The sequence below is a fragment of the Hermetia illucens genome, chromosome 7 (assembly GCF_905115235.1).
Source record: "Hermetia illucens chromosome 7, iHerIll2.2.curated.20191125, whole genome shotgun sequence".
Classification (NCBI taxonomy): Eukaryota; Metazoa; Arthropoda; class Insecta; order Diptera; family Stratiomyidae; genus Hermetia; species Hermetia illucens.
In genome coordinates, this window is record NC_051855.1 from 12135025 (window position 1) to 12155930 (window position 20906).

Sequence of the window (20906 nt, forward strand, 5' to 3'; positions counted from 1 at the left end):
AGAGGAGGAGCGAAGTATAAAGACTGCTAATTTTGCTGCTCGGTTGGTGACTTCGAGGCAATGGGTGTCAAAGCAGAGCACCTCCCTGCTCTCCATCCCAATACCGGTCAAGGCTTCTTTGATTTGAATTCTCTCCTATATCCAGGAAAGCAGCTAGCGCATACTGCTTGTACTGGGGACAGCGGTTTCAGTGGATTACTTTGTGATAGGCGTGCTGGGACTTAGAGAGAGACATTCTCTCTGTAATCATTCTTAATTGGATATCCAGGACGTCGTCTAGGGTCTTTAACACGATAAAGATGAGGCTGATTGGTTGGATTACTCTTGACCGTGGTACGTATCTCAAAGAGATATCGCTCCGCTGAATCTCGACAAGCCATGGTGCAACCCTTTCTCGGTTCTTCTGTGGAACGATCGGCAATATGCCCCGGAGATTTATATGCGGAGAAATTTTTTGTAGCCCATTCGATTTTATCCTCGGTAATTATCGATTTGATAATCTCACACGGCTGGGCCTGCATATTGCACTCGCTGGCGGGGAAGGGCCTTTCAATCGACAGCTCCAGGGTTTTCTTAGAAGAAAGAATGGGAAAGGAATCTTACTAAGCCTTGGAGGTTCGCTGGTGCTTTCAGTGTACTGAGACAAGTACAGCCAGGACCGCCTCTTGGCAAACTTGATGGCCGACTTATAGTTTTTCAGGCGGTCCTTGTATGGCTGGCCAATATTTGTGCACGTAGCAGATGTTGAAGATCTTCCTGTTCAGCTCCCTAAGGCTGGCAGGCCTTCATTCCGCCAATGTGGCAATGTCTTCTTGCCGTATTTAGCAGGGCACTGGACTTTGAAGGCGGTTTCAAATGCCTTCTCCAGAGTCCCGGCCTTTGACTCCGTGTTTAATAAATTTACTCCGTGTTTAATAAATTTACTCCGTGTTTAATAAATTGACTAAACTTCTTCCAGTTGATCGTCGTGGAGTCTCTGAAAGGTTTGGAGCCCTCTGTGGCGAGAGTTTTACCGGAAAGTAACTAATTGTAATGTGGGGAGAATCACTGGTGAGACACTCTGAAGTTCTCCACCCTAAAAATGCCAATGTCGGTCATTAGGGTGAAATCAAGTATCTCCTCCCAACCGTCGCAGTTCACGAGCTGATAAAATGGAAAGTTCGTGTACTACCCCTGTTACACACCAATAGATTTGTGTTAATAATAAAATTATGAAAATGACTCAGCTCTTTCGTTGATTTTCCCCCCGAACTTATCAACAGGTTAGCCTTCTTTGCTGCTATGATGGACGTCAAGTGTTGCAGTTCTTCAGGCAGAGCGCATTGGTCGTGAGTCGCACACAGGAAAGCATGTATTTGCGATCCTGACCCCAAACCACACCTTGTAGGCTACCTTCTCCAGTGCGTCCAGGCACTCTCCATTTATAGGTAGCAGAAAAGATAGGCTGTTTGCCTGGTGTTCCTGTTCCTTGATAACTACCTAATCGTCCAGGGAAATCTTGGGATTTTGAGGGGGAAAGGATAGGATGAGCCTGGTCTTGTTCGTGCGGATCTTGGGCACTCAGTCCGTGTTTGGGCCCTATGAATAATGCGGGAAAAAAGTCCACTCTGACTATCCTAACTACCAGGGTAGGGGTCTTATTTGAAACTGAAGGTGCGTAAGATATTCAGAGTTCGTAAACTAAAGACCAAGCTCCCGATTGGCATCGCAGCACTCGGCATATGCTGTTCCACCTTGGCTTGGAGTCCTATTAGCACATTCTCCAGTGCAGGGAGGACGATCCCCGGGCTGTAGCTTCGATTCCTTCCTTCGCCAGATCCGCGTGCTCTTAACTCACGACCAACATCAGTTGGATGAGTCTGACTGTGTTGCCGTTCTTCGCGAGCAACCACCTCCCTTGCGCTTGTATATGGCTTGACGCTCCCTAGCAAGAAGCGCAACGGGGATAACTCCCGCGATCACCATCACGGCCGGTTCAGAGACAGTGCGGTACGCAGACGCCACTCGTAAAGCTCCCCCTCTCTGTACTTGCGCGAGGCGTTTACGATATACCTTTTTTTAAGAGCGCCAGCCCATACCTCTGCGCCGTAGAGCAGGACAGACTGCGTTGAGCTCATCAGGAGGCGTCGCCTTCTAGACGTAGGACCCCCAATGTTTGCCATTCGCCTACTTAACGCGGAAACTCCAGCCGCAGCCTTGTTCGCTGCTGCTTGGATTTGCTCAGAAAAGCTCATCTTTGAGTCAAGAGTCAACCCGAGGTACTTGACCGCTGAATTTGACTCGAAGATCGACTCGCCGAACGATATAGGACGCAGGGTCGGAATTCTCTTTTTAGTCAGGATGACTACTTCGGTTTTTCCCAGTGCAAGGTTGAAACCATGAGTAGTCATCCATCCGCTTACTCGTCGCATCAATATGCCGAGTCTGCTTTGCGCCTGTTCGACAGTGCGTCCAGCAACAAGCACTGCGACATCATCTGCATAGCCGACCAGGCGCGACTCTTCTGGCATGTCGAGTTTAAGCAGACTGTCATAGGTAGCGTTCCAGAGGTCCGGCCCTAGGATGGATCCTTGTGCTACCCCCGACGTGACCTCCATTCACCTTTGACCCTCTAGTGTTTCATAGAGCAGGGAGCGGTTCCTCAGATAGTCCCTCAAAATCCGTAAGAGATAGTTCGGCACGTTGAAGGTATTGTCTAGTGTGTCTAGAATGTCTTTCCATTTTACGAAATTGAAGGCGTTTCGAGTTCGGCGGCCTCTTTTTTTTACTTCGGTTTATAGGTGGGTAAAAGCATCCGCCGGTCTGGATCCACAATGGTGGGGCCAGAACCAGCTCTTGGAATCCGACCATCTACTGTCAAGTCTACTCTGAAGGGTGAAATTGCAAAGATTCACGCAACCGAGTGAAGAAATTTAGACTCTTCCCGGCAAGCGAAAAGCCTAGGGCCACTAGAGCGGCATTTTTGTTGTCCCTTAAGAAGAGGGACACGAAAACCCTAGTAGGACTTTTGACGGAACACTGCCACTTAAACTACCATATGGAAAAGATTGGGGTAGTGGTTTCGGCTGTGTGCAGCCAATGTGAGGAGGAGGAGGAGACAGCCCTCCGCTTTTTATGCAGCTGCCCGGCATCCTCAGATCTCAGACGAAGACACCTTGGCAAGGTTTTCTTCAATGAAGAATCTGCACACTCTCTGCCTTTTGAGAATGTTCTCAGATTCGCTAAAGCCTGCGAACACCGTAGGCGGGAAGCCATTGAATAGGCAACTTACGGGGATAGTACAATGGGCCTAATAATGGCTTGAGTGCTTGGAGCTGCGGCTCCCCCCAGTTAACTAAACTAAGCTAACTGATGAACCTTATCTGGGTAGATTATTATGAAAATACACGATGGGGCCTCATCAGCACGTTGAAGGTAGATAGATACAGTCTGTTACATAAGAGCGTGGTCACTGTTAAATAACAACAATTGATTTTTCGAAAATTCGCAAATTTATTGATAATTTGGTCGTCAATACTCAATGCAAATACCTCAGTAGCAAGTTCAATCTCTTGCATTGTCAATTATGGCCTGGCACCGTCGGGGCATACTTTCCACTAGTTTTTCTGCATATTCTACCGGAAAAGACCTCCAAATTTGCCGAATTTGTCGAGAAAGTTGATCTAAATTACATGGCTTGCATCTTGTGAAGCTGCATTTTCATCAGAGCCCACACATTTTCCATGGGATTTGCATCCGGTGACTGAGATGGCCAATCTAAAGTGACAATTCCGTTTTGCGCCTTCCACTCGCTACACGGCTCGACTCCGATGTTTCGGATCGTTATCCTTCAAGAGGAGATCCAGCTTTCATTTTTCTTGATATACCATTGCTTAGCAGATGGTAACAAAGCCTTTTGATATATTTTATTCATTTTTTCGGCATTTAAATTATCGGTAAATAAGAACAAAGTACCGAAACCTTTGTTTGAGAAGCACCCCCAAACATGGACCTTGACGGGATGTTTAACAGTCCGTTGAAGCATCCTACTGGTGGAGGTTGTCCAGGCGTGTTTGATGCTCGGAAATGCCCAGAAGGAGGATTCATCAGTTGCCCCAATCGCGGTCCAAGTTTTCCTTCGCCCATTCCACTCGTTTTTCAACGTGTTTTTTGCACTCAACATTGGTTTTTCCAAAGTACTGCGATATTTCAGTTTATTGGCAAGCAAGTGCCTACGAATCGTTCCGTAAGATATGTCAACACCTTTTGCTTTCAATTTCACAGCAGCTCCACGTAAAGTCAAAGTTGGATCTTCCGAGAGCAATGTGAGAATCTTTTTTTCTGTCTTTTTTTGAGACTTTGCTTGCACTTCTGCGATCAGGAAAATCATCAACGTTACCGACCTTTTTATAGCGATTTATCCACTTGCTAACGAATTGCTTCGACTTTCCCATATATTTCGCAGCAGCAGTTTGCGTTAATTTGGGTCCTTTTTCATGCAAACATAGAAAAATTGCCTCAAAGCGAGAGGCGTAAACAGCACTCATTTCGAAAAACCACTCAATTGAAGACTAAATTTGACAGAGAGCTGACTTTTTACAAAAAGCATGAAGGACTCAGGTGCCCTCTATGTTATAGAAAAAGGAACAGGACGCTCTGATTTTTTATCGACGTGTAACAGTGACCACGCTGGGAAATTGGGAATGCTTGCAAAAATACCAGACATTTTAGCTTATTGCGGGTGGGGTTTTTATACTTACCGAAGGACATATTCTCATTTTCCACAATAAAAACACAATTTTATTTACACTGAAATGGTTATATTCAAATCTATATACAATAGTTTTATATCGCTGAAAAGGAAGTGTACAGTAGGATCCCGATAATCCGTATCGTCAAGGGACTGATGATTTCCCAATTATCCAGAGTGCAAAATAAAGAAAATCAACTCTGGGGGGCGGCAAATTTGTATGAATTAACCGAAAATACGAATAACCGATGTACGCATTATCGGGGGATTCCCCTGTGTTACTTCAAAAATTGATTGTTTTTTGGATTTTCTCTTCTTTTTCTTTGTAGATTTTTAAATAATTCATTTTAATAAAGGATTATAACTAAAAGTGCCAAAATTCAAAGGTAGGCGGTCAAGAAAATTCAGTCCAAATGGACAAACTATGGTAACAGATTGCAAATTTGTATGTCTTTTCTCATTACAGTCTTTTTTTTGTCAAAGACCTCGGAGAGAGGAATGGGTGACAAATATTTTCAAAGACAGGTTATGCAAGTAGAACAAATACTCGATACTGTCATGAGCATAGAAAGCTCAATCGAAAACTAAAAGTAGAAAAATATTAAAAGGTACTGAATTATAGATAACTCCAAAAAACACGTCGATTAACCACTCTTTCATAGGGGGAGAGGGGCTATAGACCTCTATGATTTCCCAACACTTCATCCGTATATCTTCCTTTCCTAGAAATTTTAATTGAGATCAACTTTCACTGCTTCACCAGCACCGTATTGGGTTGCTATAGGCTTCCACATTGTCAGACATTTGCCCCATATTGATTTTATTGATTTTAACCGCGGTGCCCTTATTATCATTGCTAAGGATGCATCCAACCTGGCGTATTATTTTCTGCTTGGCAGGATATTGCGGTTGATCCTCAATATCGATACCAGACGAAAATATAATGAATAATCTGCCTCGGGCGAAATAAATAGACAGAACAACCGAGTAGGTTGCCCAGTTGAACTCCTTAGGATATCCTGGCTTCGTTTCACGTCCAAACTCAATCACAGTGAAATGCCTTGCACCAGGAAAATGGTCAGGACTTAAAACTGCAGGAAAGAAATCCTGTGGCAAGCGCCTGATAATAAAATTAATTGGACGCTTTACAGTCAATCTGCTGTTTGTTATGACCACCTCAAGTCCACATTTTTTTGGAAGCTGGAGAAAATCCGATCCAAATCGACTTAAAACCAAACTTCCAACCTGGCCATGTATGACTGACAAAGCAATCTGCACAGCATAATCATATAGAAAAAGGATCCTTTCAAAATAGATAGTTTCATTTAGTTTCTCTTGCACCTCAATGATTGCCTGCATTGGGAAACCCAATCGGAAATCATTGGGTGCAAGCTGGACGTTTTTTGGAACTGATCCGGAAGTCAGCCCAAGCGGAATGTGAGGCAATCTTACAATTGCCCGTTTAGGATTAATAAGCAACATGGCCGAGTGGACATTGATAGGACGAAAGGTAGAATTATCCTTTCTGCCCGGTGGTCCATTAATTTTAACCTTTTTATTCGGGGGCACATACAATACACTATCGTTCTGGGCACCATTTCGACATTCAACATCTTTTATGGCACACTCGCAACAGCACTGGAAAGAAATAGGACTATGGCAGGTCCTCAGTCGTTTTAATTGGATTTTTGGCAATTGTACCAAGCAACCATCAATCTTAACTGTTTGATTATGCTTGAGCAGGGTCTCGTTGGTGAGCGGTTGAACGACAACTTTTGCACTAGTCATTCTTTTAATATCTGTAGGACTGGCTTTGAATGAATATTTCAGAGATTTTTGGTAGCGACGAAATTTCTCTGCTACCCATTTGGATGTATGGCACAGGGAATTTGGTACACCTGAGTTTGGTTTGGCTAACTTGGATCCTACTCGGGTAGACTGCCCCCCTTTGGTTGATTTAGTCAAGTCTGTTTGATTATTTGTAAATAGATTAACGTCTCTCAGCTGCGGATGATATTTCATCCCCCCAGTTTTGGGAGTAGCACTCGATCCTGGATCGGTTTCTTTGGATGGTATCGAAAAATTCGAGTATGATGACTTTCCACTAGGATACGTGTTTATGTAAAATTCAAAAACTCCTCGTTTCGCAGAGGTTTGTTGTTTGGGCTCTATTATTTTCGGTTCCTTCTTTACGTGACTTTGATCACTCGATGTTGACGCGGCAAACTGGGGTAGAGACAGGGGTTTTTCATGGCTACAATTGCAATTTGATTGACTTAAACCGAATCCGAAATCGTCCTCATCTTCTGACGAGGAGCTTTCGTATTTTTCCTTCTCTCGTCGCTGCTGCCATCGTTCCTGAGAATCAATCCATGGTTTGCCCTTTTCCTCAAACATATCACAATTCTTTTTGTCGCTTACTAGAGCCTTAGTTGTTTGCTGAAAAGCACTCCGCCTCTTAATAAAACTCGAAGAATTCAACTGACCATAAGTTCTAGTAGGAATCTGAACTGTAAGCTCACTTTCATCTGAGCTATCTGTTGCAAAGTCTTTCAATATCGATGCACATAGTGAATAGCTTGAAGATGCATCGTTAGTGATATTTGGATCCACCGTACTAGCTGCCGCACATTCAAAATCAGAGAGATATCCTTCAGAAACAGTGTCATTGGATTCCTGACGAAAGTTCAGATTAGCCCCTTTAGATCCTTTCTTCTGATGCCCGGTCTGTTTTCGCTGTTGATCGGAACCATTATTTTGAATAGACGACGAACGCTGATCAGATTGATTTTGTGGAGATAAATTCGAACATTCACCAGCTCCTGAGATTCTGGAGTAGGTTCGTCGTGGTACCTGCACCACAAGATCTCGACTTTCGCTAGAATCGGTATCAGTATCGGTATGTCCTCCATGATCAGTACGTTTGCCACTGCCTGGATTAACGTCATCATTGTCGGTATCGTCCATTTCTGTATCGGTATCTGAATCCACCGCAACTATGGGGTCCAATGGGGGTGGCATTAAAGATGCGTTATCCTCAATTTGATTAAATTTTTGAGCTTGTGACGTTGAGGAAACAGGTTCGGGAGTAAATTCTTGCCCAACATTTTGTGAACTAATTTCAATATCATCAGTTGATGACTGTGAGGACGGCTCTAAGTAAGGAACTGTTGAATGTTTAAAACTGTTTGCATTAGTCTTAGTTTCCTCCTGTCCTGTGGCTTCAGCTATTTCTAAAATGGGCATGGATGAATCTTCCATGCTCTCTCCGGGAATGTCATTAATTTGAGCACCGCTTACACCGGCTGAGTCGCATTTTGAATCCGAGTCATGTTCAGTGTTGTCCATAGGTGAATCCAAATCCTGGCAAGATGCTTCCTTTGGGAAAGTTGAAATATCCTCCACGTAATCAATTACCTCAATGGAATCAACGTCCGAAAGAGATTCCAAATTCACCACTGGTGCTACTCCCGAAGTACTAATTGGAACTACTTCATCATCTTCCAAAACCTCATCTGTGTGACGTTCTACTTCTTCCGGAATGCTTTTAGTCTTAACAACAAGTTTATCTTCATTAACGTCAGAATCCTGCTTTTCTTCACTTTCTTGAAGGACGTTATTTTGACCTTCTGGAAACTCAATCGTATGTTCATTGTTTTCAGAGGTTGCACTCCCGGCCACAATGGAATCTTCTTCAGGAGCAGCCAGGAAGGAGTCCCCTTCAGGATCAGCAACGAAGGAATCACCTTCAGGGTCAGCAACGAAGGAATCGCCTTCAGGATCAGCAACAAAGGAATCGCCTTCAGGATCAGCAACGAAGGAATCGCCTTCAGGATCAGCAACGAAGGAATCGCCTTCAGGATCAGCAACGAAGGAATCGCCTTCAGGATCAGCAACGAAGGAATCGCCTTCAGGATCAGCAACGAAGGAATCGCCTTCAGGATCAACAACAAAGGAATCGCCTTCAGGATCAGCAACGAAGGAATCGCCTTCAGGATCAGCAACGAAGGAATCGCCTTCAGGATCAGCAACGAAGGAATCGCCTTCAGGATCAGCAACGAAGGAATCGCCTTCAGGATCAGCAACGAAGGAATCGCCTTCAGGATCAGCAACAAAGGAATCGCCTTCAGGATCAGCAACGAAGGAATCGCCTTCAGGATCAGCAACGGAGGAATCGCCTTCAGGATCAGCAATGAAGGAATCGCCTTCAGGTGCGATTACGGAAGAGTCAGCTTCAGGAGCGGTTACGGAAGAGTCAGCTCCAGGAGCAGCTACGGAAATCTCACCTTCATTAGCGGCTACGAAAGGATCACCTTCAGGAGCGACCATGAACGGATCAGTTTCAGGAATGGCCCCGAAGGAATCGCCCTCAGGAGGGGTCACGAACGCATCATCCTCAAGGACTACACTATTTTTAATCACAGTCAAAAATTGATTATCAGCCTTGGAAGTTTGCAGAGTTTGTGAATCTGAAACTTGTGGCACAAGACTGAAAGGAATATTCAATTCAAGCGATGTTTGTGGTTGTTCTGCAGATGTGTCAGCCTCAGAAACTACTTGATAGAGTTTGGTATTCTCCTCAGTAACTTTTCCGTCAGCATTTAATTCATCCTCATTACGATCCTTTTCTTTCTTCTCGTCCTGAGTTGAGTCACAAGTTTTTGATTCCTCGCCATGATTATCATTCGACTTATCCGATTCGAGGATATCTTCAATTTGACGTACTTGAATCTCACCACTGTTTTCCAATGAACTGTGTGCGTCATCTACTTTGTCAGCGGCCAATGTACTGCTAGCATCCTGACTATCACAATTATCCACACCTACTTGACGCTGTCCAACCTCGTCTTCGAATACCACTTGACATGCACTCTCGTCAGAAAGCATAGGATCCGACGTAAGCTTGCTTCTTTTTGGCTCAAAGGGCTGCATGTCTTCGATTGTTAATGCAGAATCAGTGGTACTACAACTATCAGAAATCTCGATTTCGTCTACCACTATTTTAGGAACCAATTGGTTTACCGTTGGCTCTTGAACAGTAACTGTTTGTACGGCAACTGGGAGATCATTTGGTTTTGTTTGATTATGTCTATCAAATATTAAGCCAGTTAAGTTTGACGAACTAGTAGAGGCTTTAAATAGATCAAGGCCCACTGGTTGACTAATGGATGGTTCATATGAGTCATGTTTACTGGTAGATGCTCCCGGAACAATAGCTGGGACGTTTGGACTTACATGTGGTGCCAGTTTTACATCTTTTTGGGTTGATAATTCCGCTGAAATTGGAGCGCTTCCACTCGATATCACAATATTACTTTCATTGGACGAAGTTGCCGTCCGCATTGTCAACTTTGAAATATCTTTTATTTCAACAGAGGAGCCCAATAAACTGCGCTTTGATGCGGGAATGATCCTCTCGACATAGAATACTTTCTTCGGGTCAATAGGAGGGTATATAATCCCGCTGTTGGTATTGCCTGCAGTGATTGACTGAGTTGACACAAATGTTGGTTTTCCATTGCTAGAAAGTTTCAATTCGGAAGCTGGCTGTTGCACCCATCGACCTGAACTCAATAGAGTAGATAGAGCCAATTTAGGGGTAGAGGGCAAAGCGGTAGTAGTGGTTGTCAATGGAGCTGCTGCCACACCGGCCGAAACGTAAGCAAGGGAAGAGCGCACTTGATTGCCGGATTGCTTCACGTTGGATTGGAACCTATTTGAATCATCGGTCGATACCCGATTACTGCCGGTGCCTGAAGGTTGTTTCTGTGGAATTGAACGAGGAAGAGAATCTGAACTTTGTACAATCGACGTCAATTTGGATATAGTCCCTCCTGTTTGTGGATGTAACAATTCACTCGTTGATGTTGAATTCTCGCCCGGCTTCCTTTTCAATGATTCCTCTACTAGTCGACTCCTTTCGATCTTTGACGGACCTGGCTCTTGAGTAGCTATTTGGCTATATGAACGCTTGGCAAAATTCAAGCGACTTAACGACGAGGTGGATGGCATATTTTGGGTTGAGGGAGTAATGGTTAACTGACTTCCATACGACATTGTTTTCTGAGTAGGATTCAACAGTGATTTCTGAGAAAGTAAAGGTAACTGATTTGGAAATCCTCGAGCATTCGCTTGTTGGCGTGCTAAAGACGTTGGCGCAAGAGGGTGTTGTTGGCTTGTTGAAGGTACTATAGGTGATGGGGTATAGACTTGTGAAGATCGCTTTCGAATATCTTTTTGATTCGGGGTGGCAGATTGCCTCTGTTTGAAACGGATTGCGCTCCCTTGATGAGAGGGTGTGACTTGCTGTTGCAATGCAGCTGTGTACGATGAGGATAGCTGCAATTGCGCTTGTAGTTGTTGAATATAAAACACTCGGAAAAGTGCGTCAAGTTCACTTGCAGAATCCGGAGGACTTTCACCAGATTGTTGTGAGAGATGTCGTAATAGGAAGTCATTGAAAGGAGAAATCAATTTCGGATCATGTTGCAAGGCTTGAGCAAATGTCGAGCACAAGGTATCGCTAAGAGGATCTCGCATCGATTTATTGTAACTTCGTTTATATTCTCTTTGTAAATTCATGTGCCGGGGTTGTTTCTCCAAAGACGGGGATTTCACTCTGGGATGTTTAGGTTTTCTTCCAGGCTTCTTACGTCTAGTAGTGTTATCGTCACTTACCTCATAATCGGATTCAGCATTCGACATTTCTTCATCAGAATCTGCAAATATTTCGTATCCTTTCTCGATACCTGGACCATCTGATTCTGGTAAATTGCGGAATTGATCGTAATCTAAATTTAAATATTGTAAATGATCATTTGCTATAGCTAAACCCTGTCTGACTATCTCTAATTTTCCGCCTGGTTTTAAAAGTCGCTGGCAATTACTTTCCAATTCAGGCCAGGACTGTAACCAAGATAGAAATTTAACACGTGGTGAACTGAGCAGCACGGAAAGATCTATACGTATGTGATCAGGTAAATCGATAGTTTCGATTGAATCGAGAATAAGATTAGGAGCTGCAAGAGCATCATAACTAGGATTTTCAAGGATCTTATTGCTACCCGTAATGGAATGCAATACGTGAAGGGTCGAAGAGGAGTTGGAATCTTCAGAATTTCCTGTTACTTTATCTGTAAAGTTTGAGGTAGATTCTGGAATTTTGGTTGAAGCTGTTATATTAGATTGGCATGTTTTCGTGCTAGTGGTGGTAACAAGGGAGTTGGATATGGTTACTGTTGTTGTGGTTGTTGTTGATATGGTGGTTTTAATTATGCTACCCACTTTTGAATCAGTTGAATGAGATTCTGACTGATTATTACTGTTTAGAGTACTACCTGCATTGCCTAAATCTGGATTCTCGACCGCTTCCCATTGTTTAGTTAACGCTACACATTTAACAATATTATAGTTTTCAGGAGTTGGATTCAAAGAAAAAGCAGTTAAAATACACTCATGGGTTAGATATGGATGATGAATTTGCAAGAGATCAGCAATTTGCAAATAACGATGCGATAATGTGACTTCGTTCTCGATAATCACTTCGACTGAGCAACTCTTTTCACTTTTCAGCAACTCCAGTTCGTTCAAATCGCCTGTAATGACTCGTACGTAGAGTTCTAGTAGCAATTCCCTCCACTCTGGCACTTTCTGTGAGGAAGATAGGGAGGAATTTAAGGAGTTAACATAGGAACGAACTCGTAGTTGTATTTTTATTTAATTGTTTAGATACTGGAAGTGTGAGCTTACCATTTCTTTGATTATGTGACACGCTAAATGCAAATGTTTCTGTGAACAAGCAGAGGAGAATAGTTTTCGGGCAATCACTCTGAATTTCCGTACGGGAACCTTTTGATGCATCTTTAACCACTCCTTGAGTATTGCACAGTAGAAGTGTTGATTGTTTGAATTTAGACAATCAACCATAATTGTTGCTATAGTAATGTTTGCCGATAGTTTTGCAACTTTAGCTCGGAATTTGAATAAGCGTGAACTCTCTGTGTCCATGTTGATATTACGCCGTATTAGTAACAGTGCATCGTAGAGTCCTAGACGCTTAACCTGGAAAGACCATAGGAAAATATGAGTGTATTGGAGGCGTAGAAAAACTCCAAGAACAAGGTCATCCTTACCTCTTCGATGAACTTATTAACACCGATATATTTATGTACAAGACAAAGATAGATGTCGAAAATGAAGTATATATGTCCTATTGATGTGGATTTTCGTAATTCATGATTTTCACCAACACTACGCAGAGCTAGAAGTGCTTTTGAGCATAGTGTGAAGGCTACATCATCACACTTGGTTTCACATAGCTTTTGCAAACGAAGAACTATCATACAACCACGCTCGGCTGTAAGATAGTCTAAATCTGTAATATAAAGCATAAAAAATGAACATTTCTGGATAGATTTCAACGTGGTTGAAAATAGTGCGCTTGCTATTCAACCCAATTCAATGTACAAAGCAATATTACTTACCATTTTTCGTTAGCAGCCGAGCATCACCATGTAAAACCGTCAATAAACGCTTATCGCCCCAAGGATTATCAAAATGTTGCAGGATATATTCACAACGATTAGCTGAGTTTGGTGAATTTTGAATTTTCGGTAGAGCTTGTAGAATATTAGTTCGTATTTCGTTACGTTTTTCAGTTGGTAATGTTGTCCATTCACCAACTAGCATTAGATGTAATGTATGTCGTAATACCCAATAGAGAAGATTTTTACAAGCTTCTGCCGTTGAATTGCCAACTAAAATTGTTGCACATTGCCAGGCAATATGTAGTTTGTCAATACGTGAAGAATAGTCAAGTTTGTTGTAACACAAATTTATAATGGCTTCCTGTAAAATGAAAGGAAAGGAAGAAAACGTTAAAGAAATACATCCAAATAATGTCGGTCAGGTGATGAAGTATACAAAAAATTGTTATAAACGGTTGGCTCCATGTGTATCAACATCACTGTCCCATCGTTTACCATCCACTTCAATGTTCAGACCAATCTTGGCAAGTGAATTCTCGTTTGCACGAATTGCGTGATCATACCATCGAAGACGCCTCTCTCGCAACTTTTCCACGATCGATGCAACCCCATAACGATCGCGGATATCCTCATTTCGGATGTGATTTATACGTGTGACGCCACTAGTCCAACGTAGCATCTTCGTCTTCATTACCGCAAGACGCCGTTCATTGTCTTTTATGGTCGGCCAACACTCAGAACCATAGAGAGCGACTGGACGGACGACATTGCGGTAAATTTTAGATTTGAGACGTTCGTTGATACGTCGATCACAACACTGAGGGTTATTCTCGAGCAACCCAATGGTGACACTTCTAGAGATGTATTCCTATACATCTAGCCAACTAACAGTCATCCATCATTGAAGAGCTATTTAAGGTCGAAAGCGAGGCGAGTCACAATAGAAAATGCCTCAAAGGGGACTATCACTGATTTTCGCTTCCATATTTACATGGTCATTTCGAGGGGAGTGCTGTAAGGTGTTATGACTGTATCACCAAGATGACCATCCAGGCTGAGTAGGACTAGCCACGAGAGATGAACTATTGGCCATACTCCACTGAAGTATTCCGACAACATGTTCTCACGATATTTAATACTTTAGTTCCAATTACATAATGAAGAAGTATTTTGTATCCCTAAACACTCTGGTGCGTTGACCTAAAGGTCATTTCATCGATCTTACACCCCTTTCTTCACTATACGGCGACTTATTGATCAGTTGTTACAAAGAGGGTAGGCTGTTGCAACAGCTTGGCACCGACAGAATCGGCGCCCAACGTGGGGTTGGCTCAGATCCAAAAAAAAATCATGTCCAACGTGGGGTTGACTCAAACAGCAAAAAAATTGGCGCCCAACGTGGGACCAGAGTCTAATTCTCATCTCATCGTGTTGGCGCCCAAAGTGAGGACCAGAAGGTGGCATTCCCGCTATCTTTTGGGTACAACATCTGCCGGGCTTCATCGCACTAGAAAGCTTAAACGAAGTTAGGAGGATTCTGTTTGCCACAGGTCATATACATATTAGCCTCAAGAACCAAACAGAGCTGGCGCCCACCGTGGGGTTGATTCACATCATAATAGAGTTGACGACCGACGTGGGCTCACAGTCCAATTCTCATCGTAAAAGAGTTGGTGCCCAACGTGGGGCCCGGAAGGTGGAATTCTCCACCTCCCCCCCCTTCCTAAGGACCTAAACCTCTTACTCCATTGTTCTACTCATTGATCAGTTGTTACGAAGAAAGTAGAGCGTTTCATCACCTTGGCACCAACACGGTCTTCAAGGTGAGGAAAAGCCCCACTCTCTTCGTAACAGAGTTGGCGCCCAAATGTGGGGCCGATTCATCGCAATAGAGTTGGTGCCCAAATGTGGGGTCGATTCATCGCAATAGAGTTGGCGCCCAACGTGGGACGCCCTTTTGCATGTATGGGGACCCCCCTTAAATTCGGCATAGAATTATGTAACTCAATGTATGCGTGAGCGTTCACAATTCCCGCCTTTCCACCAAATTTGGTGTGAATCGTTACAACCGTCTCCGAGAGAAACGCGTGTGACGGAAAGACAGTAAACCGATTTTAATAAGGCTTTGTTTTACAAAAAAAAAAAAACCTTAAAAATGAGTGTGGAATGTCCTAGTATCAACATTACTGTTCCATCCAGTGCATCGAACGTGCCGATCGCCGAGTATTTCACAAGGTCGTCATGGCAGCCCAATTCTCAGCGTAATACTGTTGGCGCCCGACGTGGGTCCACAGTCCAATTCTCATCGTCAGAGTTCGCGCCCAACGTGGGGCCCGGAAAGTGGCATTTTCCCTATTTTTGGGTTTAACACCCACCGGACTTGGATGGTATTGGATTCAAAGTGCCCTTCGCTTACGAATACTCTGATGCCTAAACGATTTTTGTTCACCTAGTGAATATCCTCTGCAAAGCCGACTGAAACTATTGCCAAGGTGCCTGAATGAGTCATGTGATATTGGCACCTTGGCACCAAGGTGATGGAGCACCCTGCCCTCTTCTTAACAATTGGCGCCCAGCGTGGGGGTTGACTCACATCGTAACAGAGATGGCACCCAGTGTGGGGCTAATTCACATCGTAACAGAGTTGGCGCCCAACGTGGAGTCACAGCCTAATTGACCTCAAGAGCCAAACAGCAGGTGATCAAAAAGTCGTGCAATATTTACACCAGAAGGAAAAGGACATAGGTACCGGAAATATGAACATTTTGGTCTTAAAAATCGGGAGATATTGGATTCAAACTTCTGTGCATGTTGACTCCAAGGATCGGACGAGCTTCAGAAACTGAGTTTTGCCTATACGAGGAACAAAGTGTCAACCATCTTTAAATCGTCTTCGGAAATGTACACCACCCCCTCCCCAAAACTTCCCAAGGACCTTACCCTCTTCCGATGCATCACTTTGCCGCCAACACGGTCACCATGGTGAGGTAACGTCCTACTCTTCCTAACAGAGTTAGTACCCAGCGTTGGGCCAAATCACGCCATAAGAGTTGGCGCCCAGCGTGGGGCTGACTCATATTGTAAGAGTTAGCGCCCAACGTGGGACCACAGTCCAATTCTCATCGTAATAAAGTTGGTGCCCAACGTGGGCCAGTCCAATTCTGATCGTAACTGAGTTGGCGCCCAACGAGCGGCCAGTCCAATTCTCACCGCAACTGAGTTGGTGCCCAACGTGGTGCCAGCTAAATTCTCATCGTAACTGAGTTGGTGCCCAACGTGGTGCCAGCTAAATTCTCATCGTAACTGAGTCGGCGCCCAATTCTCATCATAATTGAGTTGGCGCCCAACGTGGGGCCAGTCCAATTCTCATCATAACTGAGATGGCGTCCAACGTGGGGCCAGTCCAATTCTCATCATAACTGAGTTGGCGTCCAACGTGGGGCCAGTCCAGTTCTCATCGTAACTGATTTGGCGCCCGGAAAGGGGCATTTGCGCTATATTTTGTGGTTTACATCCCCCGGGCTTAATGGAATTAGGATTTGAGCTCCCTTCACTTACGAATACTCCAATGCCTCAAGGAACTTAGGAGGATTACGTTCACTAGGTGAACATCCTCTTGTAAGTTCCAAGTTTGACGCTCAAAACAGGGCTCTTCAGCGAATTTCTCTGCATAGCCGGCTGGAAACTATGCCAATGTTCTACACCATCCGGCCAGTCATTGGTCAAATGTTACGAAGAGAGTAGGGCGTTGCGTCACCTTGGCACCAACACGGTCGCCAAGGTGATGCAACGTCCTTCCCACTTCGCAACAATTGGCGCCCAGCGTGAGACTGAGTCACATCCTAAAAGAGTTGGCGCCCAACGTGGGGCCACGGTCCAATTCTCATCATAACAAAGTCGGTGCCCAACGTGGGTCCCGCAGGGTGGCATTCCCGCTATCTTCTGGAGTTTTCACCCACCAGACTTGATGGTATTAGGATCAGAGTTCCCTTCGCTTGCGAATACTTCGATGCCTAAACGAACTTACCAGGTGAAGATTCTCTTGACGCTGAAAAAAGGGCTCTGAAACGGATTTCTCTGCAAAGCCGACAGAAAGTATTGCCTTGGTACCAACACCACCAAGCTGATGGAACGCCTTACCTTCTTCGCAAGAGTTGGCGCTCAGCGTGATCCAGACTCACATCGAAACAAAATTGGCGCCCAACGTGGGGACACAGTCCAATTCCCGTAGTAACAAAGTCGGCGCCCAACGTGGGGACCGAAAGGTGGCATTTCCGCTATCTTTGGGATTTGATAGGTATTCGGTTCAGAGCTCCCTTCGAACTTAGGAGGATTTTGTTCAGCAGGTGAACACATTTGGCGCCCAGCGTGGGGTTGACTCATATCGTTGATACCAAACGCGGGGTCAGTCCAATTATCATCGTAAACGAGTCGGCGTCCAACGTGGAGTCACAATCCAATTCCATCGTAACGGAGCTGGCGCCCAACGTGGGGCCACAATCCAATTCCATCGTAACGGAGCTGGCGCCCAACGTGGGGCCACAATCCAATTCATCGTAACAGATTTTGCGTCCAACGTGGGTTCTTTTGGGACAAACACCTGCCGACATATAACACAAAGCAAACAAATAGAAGGTTGTCCACAGGGCGGAGTACTATCGCCGCTGAGTATGGTAGTGGACGAACTCCTGGACGTGCTAACAAACACTAGAATACAAGTCCAGGGTTGCGCGATTCTATGTGACAGAATCCAAATTGGACCAGCAGCTGATTACTTGGTACCCTGACAGATCCCTCACAGCAGAGGGAGCGGGTGCCGGTGACATTGGTCCAAGGAAAATGTACTTCGAGCCAATGGGCAAGTACACTAGCATATTCCAGGCGGAAATATACGCCATAGACAAATGTGCCTCCTTTAATCTGCAAAGGAACTATAGCTATTCTCACCGATAGCCAAGCAGCGATCAAGGCACTTAGGTCCAACCAGGTGATCTCAAAACTGGTATGGGAATGCCTTGAGAGACTGAATACACTCTGCTGGATACTTTGGGTTCCAGGCCATGTTGGATTGGAAGACAACGAGGCAACAGACGAACTAGCCAAGAAAGGAGCAGGAACGCTTTTACACGGGCCAGAATCCTTCTGTGGAATCGGAAACGGTTTCATGGCTATGAATCTAAGAAATGAGAAGGAACCGTTGAGGGAACTATACTGGGCGGGCCTACCGGGGATGGAGCAGTCCAGGGTGTTTATTGGGGGATACGAACCCATACGCAGAAAGGATTGCTTAAACCTCACGAAAAAGAACCTCCGAATCATAATGGGAATTCTCACTGGTCACTGTTTTGGAAAGTTCGAAGGAGATGCAACTGCTATTAGACCGAAGTTTGACTTCTATCAGGAAGACTGCCCCAACATTACCCAATATTGCTGTTTTATTTTGCCGGCTACCAGCAACTAGTGTCGATGGACAGGTTCCCTGCGAGTAGCGTATACGCTATGGAACTCTTCTCAGACGGCGTTTTTACACGCACTCCTTTTTGGGGATAGAGAACGCTTGTTTCCAATATTTGTCAACATGTAGTAGGGCCTTGTAATATTACCAAGTAGCTATCCGTTAGTTTCCATTGAAAAAAATGCATTCATACCTAAACCGAAACTAATTAATACACAAAAATCCGCCACAACAAAACATTACGCTTGTTGCCGCCCGCATTCAACTGCCTTTTATCAAGGACAATCAAGGCAGCACACCTAAATTATTAAAAAAAAAAAAAGCTGTGGGAGCAGGAGACATTGCATCCAATTATCGGCAATTCCATAAAAATTATCACTCTTCCTCCATCCAGCTTCCAAGAGGACCTGGCTTGAAATCATCTCATAGCAATGTTCTGATTCGATGTTGCTCTTGTCGATGATAAAATCGAATCACCACTATCGGCTTCCGAGTCGTGGTAGCGATAGCAACAGTTACCTAGAATGCGAGCGCCACACAGAATTGTCTGCCTTATCAACCTACGTCAATATGTCTCCTCAAATCGTTTGTTTATTCCACTGTCTTCAATTACACCTGAAAATACCAAAACAAGTCAAGGAAGCCACAGTAAGCCTTGCATGCCGATGATTACGTTATCCTGCAGTCATGACTTCGTTCCTCGACTGATGCGAATTCATAATCAATCAGCCACTTCCTAAATATAGAACGAAATGGCGTAGCTCAGATGTTTTACCCAGTTCTCTGTGGACATGCTAGTAAAGCTAGAGGTGTACGAGAGCAAATAATTCAGCGATTTTCATTTACAAATACGGAACATTACCCTCCCAAAGGGCTCAAAACTTGGACCGGACCGCGCCAAAAACTCAACCCCGATGTAAACAAAAATCGAGACACTTACCTTGTACTCCTTGAGCAGGAAAATCTTCCTACTTATCGGTTTCATACCATCCTTGGTACCGCTTTCTTCATTGCTGCCCGAAGCATTAGGACAGGAAACAATAGCGTTTGGTACGAATGTGATGGCGTCTAGAGCGCGCTCTTCACCACCTGCATGGTCGAAACAAGTGCACATATCCTTCGAGCAATACTCCATGTCCAGTAAAGGATCCATTTCGGGAGCATCGCTTGCCGTTGCACAATTCCCACGAAGGCAATCACCCTTCGATGCTTCCTGACCGGACGGACCTTCGCCCGTCTTCATTACATTGATTCTATCACCGCTAGAACTAGGACTAGATTTATCCGCCATCCTCTTAGCGGTTTTCTATACACATAAAGTAACTTCTCACGTTGACACTAAATAGAACCCGAAATTAAACGCGAATAGTAAATAAAGCGCGACTGATCAGCCGCGGTCTAGCTCATGGGAGCTGACCTAGACCTGCGACCCGACGCTGATCGCGCTCACTTGGACGCGGCCAAGTCTCCGAGGGCAAGCTATCCCGCGAACACAAAACAATAAATGACAACTTCGCGGTCAAACAATTTCCCATTCACCCGGTCCCTACCACAAGGCCTAAGTCGTCACTCACCGGCGTTGAAATCTCGACTGATGCTCCTCGTCCACGAGATACAATAAGGCGGTAGGCTAGGGTTACCAGCACTACACTAAACACAGTTATCAAGTGCTGACAATTTTCACTCCCAAATACAACACCAGAATGAATGCGTGCGCGCTCAGTGACAGAGCTGTCAGTGTGACAGAGCTGTCAGTGTATGTCTTTTCAAAGACGAATCTGGAAACCATATGATCGGTCGGCATCAGGGCTACCGGATATTTTTCCTCGCCCCAATGGTATCGAGCCTATATGCGTCGTTGGCTGCTTTCCATTTCACCTCCAAGTGAAGGGGGGCTAAATTTAGGATAGCTTCAAGTGCCGTAGTCGGCGTAGTACTCATTGCTCCAGTAATACTTAGGCAGCCAAGTCTCTGAATCTGCGTTAGCAGCTTCCTGGTCTTAGCAAAGTGCAGTCTTGACCACCAGACGATGCATGCATACATCAAAATGGGTTTTATTATGGTTGTATACATCCAGTGTATCCGTTTGGGTGAAAATCCCCAGGTCTTACCTATCGCATTCCTACAGCACCAGAGCAATCTGCAGGATTTCTGATATTGTTCCTAGATATGGTGCTTGCGTCTTAGACCTTGAAAAGCCATTTGATTCAGTTTGAAAAGAGGGCATGATTCACAA

At 44.5% G+C, this 20906-nt stretch overlaps 1 protein-coding gene across 3 annotated transcripts; it reads right to left on the reverse strand.

The window, feature by feature from the left end:
- Nucleotides 1–4782: 4782 nt before the first annotated feature.
- LOC119660779 lies at nucleotides 4783–20254 on the reverse strand. Of its 3 annotated transcripts, none has more exons than XM_038069556.1 (6): nucleotides 19611–20254; nucleotides 13213–13576; nucleotides 12862–13103; nucleotides 12479–12790; nucleotides 8638–12379; nucleotides 4783–8421 (listed from the first exon to the last, which is right to left on the reverse strand). In XM_038069556.1, the coding sequence occupies exons 1-6, from the start codon at nucleotides 19959–19961 to the stop codon at nucleotides 5486–5488; spliced, it is 7947 nt and encodes a 2648-aa protein (XP_037925484.1). In that variant the 5' UTR covers nucleotides 19962–20254; the 3' UTR covers nucleotides 4783–5485. The 3 variants fall into 3 exon arrangements, with proteins under 3 accessions (XP_037925484.1, XP_037925483.1, XP_037925482.1); XM_038069555.1 differs by having other exon boundaries at nucleotides 8503–12379; XM_038069554.1 differs by having other exon boundaries at nucleotides 4783–12379.
- Between the last annotated feature and the right edge of the window lie 652 nt (nucleotides 20255–20906).